This window comes from Colobus angolensis, unplaced genomic scaffold (genome assembly GCF_000951035.1).
Source record: "Colobus angolensis palliatus isolate OR3802 unplaced genomic scaffold, Cang.pa_1.0 Scaffold446, whole genome shotgun sequence".
Taxonomy (NCBI): domain Eukaryota; kingdom Metazoa; phylum Chordata; class Mammalia; order Primates; family Cercopithecidae; genus Colobus; species Colobus angolensis.
Window position 1 is genome coordinate 443,367 of NW_012117888.1, and position 4,167 is coordinate 447,533.

At 46.6% G+C, this 4,167-nt stretch overlaps 1 protein-coding gene across 1 annotated transcript in view; it reads right to left on the bottom strand.

Annotated features, from left to right (window-relative positions):
* LUZP4 (leucine zipper protein 4) overlaps positions 1-3,609 on the bottom strand; it is an 18,308-nt gene extending 14,699 nt beyond the window's left edge. Inside the window, exon 1 of the mRNA XM_011957534.1 lies at positions 3,478-3,609. Within this exon, the coding sequence (XP_011812924.1) occupies positions 3,478-3,568 (91 nt within the window). The 5' untranslated portion in view covers positions 3,569-3,609. The remainder of the gene's footprint in view (positions 1-3,477) is intronic.
* Positions 3,610-4,167: the final 558 nt, after the last annotated feature.

Below are 4,167 nucleotides of genomic sequence, written 5' to 3' on the forward strand. Positions count from 1 at the left end.
TTAGCCAGGATGGTCTCGATCTGCTGACCTCGTGATCCGCCTGTCTCGGCCTCCTAAAGTGCTGGGATTACAGGCTTGAGCCACCGCGCCCGGCCGCTTCACCCTAGTTCTTAAGTGAAGAAAAGTTTATTTACAAAAACAGGTGGCCAGAAAGATGGCTGTAGTTTGTCCATTTAATTTTTTTAATATTTCATTAAAATATTAATTATCCCTGTTAACGAATTTTTTTTGTGACTCCTTGAACTTTATACTCGAAGCAAGTGCCTCATTTACCTCACCTTAACCCAGCCCTGGCCAGTGACCAAATATTATTTTTAAAGTCATTTTAATGCCACAAAATATTTCAGAACTTGTGATGAAGTTGGGGTGGGGGAAAGTAGCAGTATGGGATCAACAGGGACCATGTCTTAGAAGAGGAAATTGATACCGGTCTTGAAATAGATTGCCTAAACACCTTAAACACCTTAAAGACAACAACAAAAAATACTTAGTTACTTTTCATGGTCATTCCCCCTCAGAAATAAAGTGGGAGGCAGGTAAATTCCTCAACCTCATAAGGGCATCTACAAAAACCCAACCAAAGGTAAAATGGTTAATGGCGAAAAATGGAAAACTTTTCTCCCTAAGATCAGAAACAAGTCAAGGATGTCCAATCTCACCACATCTAATTAACGTTTTGCTAGAAATTCTATCGAGAGCAATTAGTCAAAAAGAACAAAAGACAAGCAGACTAGAAAAAAGTAAAACTATCTCTGTTCTCAGATATCATGATCTTGTATGTAGAAATTCCTAAAGATACACACACACACACACACACACACGGAGATTAGCACTAATGAACATGCTCAGCAAGGTTGCAGGATACAAGATCTATATGCAAAAATTAATTCTATTTATATATACCAGCAATTAACTATCCAAAAATGAAATTAAGAAAGCAATTCCACCAAGAAGAGCTTTCAATGGAGGAAAATTAGTCTTTTTAACAAGTAGTGCTGGAACAATTAGACATCAAAATGGAATAGAATGAAGTTGGCTCTTAACTCACCCCATATACAAGAATGAACTCAAAATGGATCAAAGATGTAAATGTAAGAGTTAAAACTAGAAAACTCTCAGAAGGAAACAAGGGTATATCTTCATGATTTTCTAGAAATGACTCCAAAGCACGAACAACAACAAAAAACAGATAAATTGTATTTTATCAGAATCTGAAACTTCAGGACTTCAAAGGACACTATAAAGAAAGTTTAGGCCGGGCGAGGTGGCTCACGCCTGTAATCCCAGCACTGTGTGAGGCCGAGGCAGGCATATCACTTGAGGTCAGGAGTTCAAGACCAGCCTAACCTCTGCCTCCCGCGATTACAGGCATGAGCCACAGCGCCCCTCTTCATTTCAGTCCTTTTTTTTTTTTTTTTTTGAGATGGAGTCTCACTCTGGCACCCAGGCGGGAGTGCAGTGCTGCGATCTCAACTCACTGGAGCCTCCACCTCCTGGGTTCAAGCAATTCTCCCGCCTCAGCCTCCCACATAGCTGGGACTACAGGCACACAACACCATGCCCAGCTAATTTTTGTATTTTTAGTACAGATGGGGTTTCACCATGTTGGCCAGGCTGGTCTCGAACTCCTGGCCTCAAGTGAGCCGCCCACCTCAGCCTCCCAAAGTGCTGGGATTACAGGAATGAGCCACCAAGCCCAGCCAAGCTTCTTCATTTCTATGGTACACTCTCCTTCCACTTATCCTGCCCCTTTTAAAGTTCAGCCCTCCCTGCTCTGCTCCCCACCCTCATCTCTAAGGTGAACCCTCTTTACACTGTTCCATCCATCTCTAAGGTCCGCCCTCCTTGTTCCTGCTTCTCCTTGCTCCACCCCTGCACTTCCACATTGAAGCTCAGCTCCCACTGCTCTGCCTCTCCCTCTCTCATTTCTAAAGTGGACCTTGGCCAGGCATGGTGGCTCAGGCCCACAATCCCAGCATTTTGGGAGGCCGAGCCAGGAGGATTGCTTGAGGCCAGGAGTTCGAGACCAACCTGGGCAACATAAGGAGACCCAATCTCTACAAAAATTTAAAAATTACGTAGGCATGGTGGCAAGCACCTGTGGTTCCAGTTCCTCTAGAGGCTGAGGTGGTAGGATCACTTGATTGAGCCTGAGAGCTTGAGGCCACAGTGAGCCGTGATCGTGCCACTACACTCCAGCCCAGACAACAGTCCCTGACCTTGTCTCAAAAATAACTAGGCTGGGGGCGGTGGCTCACGCCTGTCATCGCAGGGCTTTGGGAAGCCAAGGCGGGCAGATCACTCGAGACCAGGAGCCCAGTCTGGGCAACATGGTGAAAACTCGTTCTACTAATACAAAAAAACAAAAACAAAAACAAAAAAACAACCTAGACGGGTGTGGTGGCACGTGCCTGTAGTCCCAGGTACTGGGGCGGCTGAGGTGGGAGGATCGCTTGACGCCAGGGAGCGGAGGTTGCAGTGAGCCAAGATGATGCCATTGCACACCTGCTTGAGAAACAGAGCAAGTCCTTGTTTCACACACAGACACACAAACCTAACTAAATAAAGTAGGCCTTTTCTGTTTTGTCCTCCTTCCCCCATTTCTACAGCTTCCTTCTTCCGTGCCCTGATGCCCCTCTCCATTTCTAAAGTCAGCTTCCATCCTCTACTCAGCTCTGCTCACTCCCCATCTGGCTTGGAAAGTCTATTCCCTCCCCTCTTCCCCATTTCTAAGGTGGATAATAGCAGAGGAACTGGTCCGAGTAAAATTCACTTTTTCTGGGTTTGGTGCGAATGGAGGAGTTTAGGGGCATTGATAAAGGATTTATTTTTTCTAAGGTTCCACTCTCCGTGTAGAGGTCTCAAGTTAGAGACTAGAGAGCGCCTGCAAAGAAAGGCGATCCAGAGCAAATAACCACCAGCCAACAAGCAAATAAACGCACCAACCACCCCTTCCAACAAAGCAGATACACCAACCCACCAACAACTCTTGGCACTACCACGCTGGGATCCATAGCAAAATAGCCTGAGGCTTGCTCCTCCGGGCCCTGGAATCTAGTGATTTATGACATCCGCTTGGACTGAGAAGAGCACTTGGCCCCATGTGTTTGAAGGAGGCCAGTAGTTAGGTATCAATTCTTATGAAAGTAAAATACACGGAAATTGTGGTCTATTTTCTCCGCCTGCCCCTTTCAGCAATTCTTAATCCCCACGCGCTTTTTGTCAGCCTCCCTCAGAGTTCCCCACCTGAAAGGAGAGGGCTGGAGGTGAGGAGAAGAAAAGAAGAGGAGGGATAGGGGCCAAGTGCCCCCAGGGTTCGTCAGGGTGCGTCAGGTGCGGAGATGCCCTGAGGGGGAAGCCTCTCCTCGAAAGAGTGTGTTCCTCCCAACGCCACTTCTAGTCAGCGGTATGCCGAGGTCTTGCGCTCAAGACCAGTGAGCCCAAACTAGTGGGGACTGGGATCCGAGATCTACATACCTAGAGACATATCTAGGAAGTTAACCTTTTTCCAACTGGGACGATTTGGCGACACTTTCTCAGGAAGCGTTAGCTTCTGAAACGAAGCCATCTCCTCTGTATCATGGCGTCACACTCCGGGCTCGGGTGCGTGTACCGCCCCCTCACCGCGCGGGAGGAGCACGGTGGGCTAACCTGATCCTCCAATCATAGCCTCTTCCTTTGCTGTTGCTAAGCTCCAAGGGGTGGAGCTTGGCATATAACTCTCACCAAGTCTCCTATTAGGAGCTTGGCTCACTAGAAAAAAAAAAAAAGGAAAGACCCGCCCATCTCGCACTGCGTTCCCCTTTCTAAAAATATTGTCTCCACCCAGAACACTACCTAGTTGGCTACAAGTTTCTAGTGTATGTGGTGTTCCGACCCTTGCCTTTCACAGTTCCTAGAACCCATTTCTCCTCTGTGCTGTTGGCATTCATGGCGAATAAAACCTTATATTCTTGACTTAATGGGCTGGTGCTCTGCTTCTCTCAAATTCCAAGACGGAGCCCAAACTTACATCTAGGGAGGATTCACAGGCTTGCAATGCCACACACTTTCTTTTCTCTCTTTCTTCCTTCCTTCCTTCCTTCCTTCCTTCCTTCCTTCCTTCCTCTTTCTCGCTTTCTTTTCTTTTTCTCTTTTCTTTCTTTCTTTCTTTCTTTTTTTTTTTTT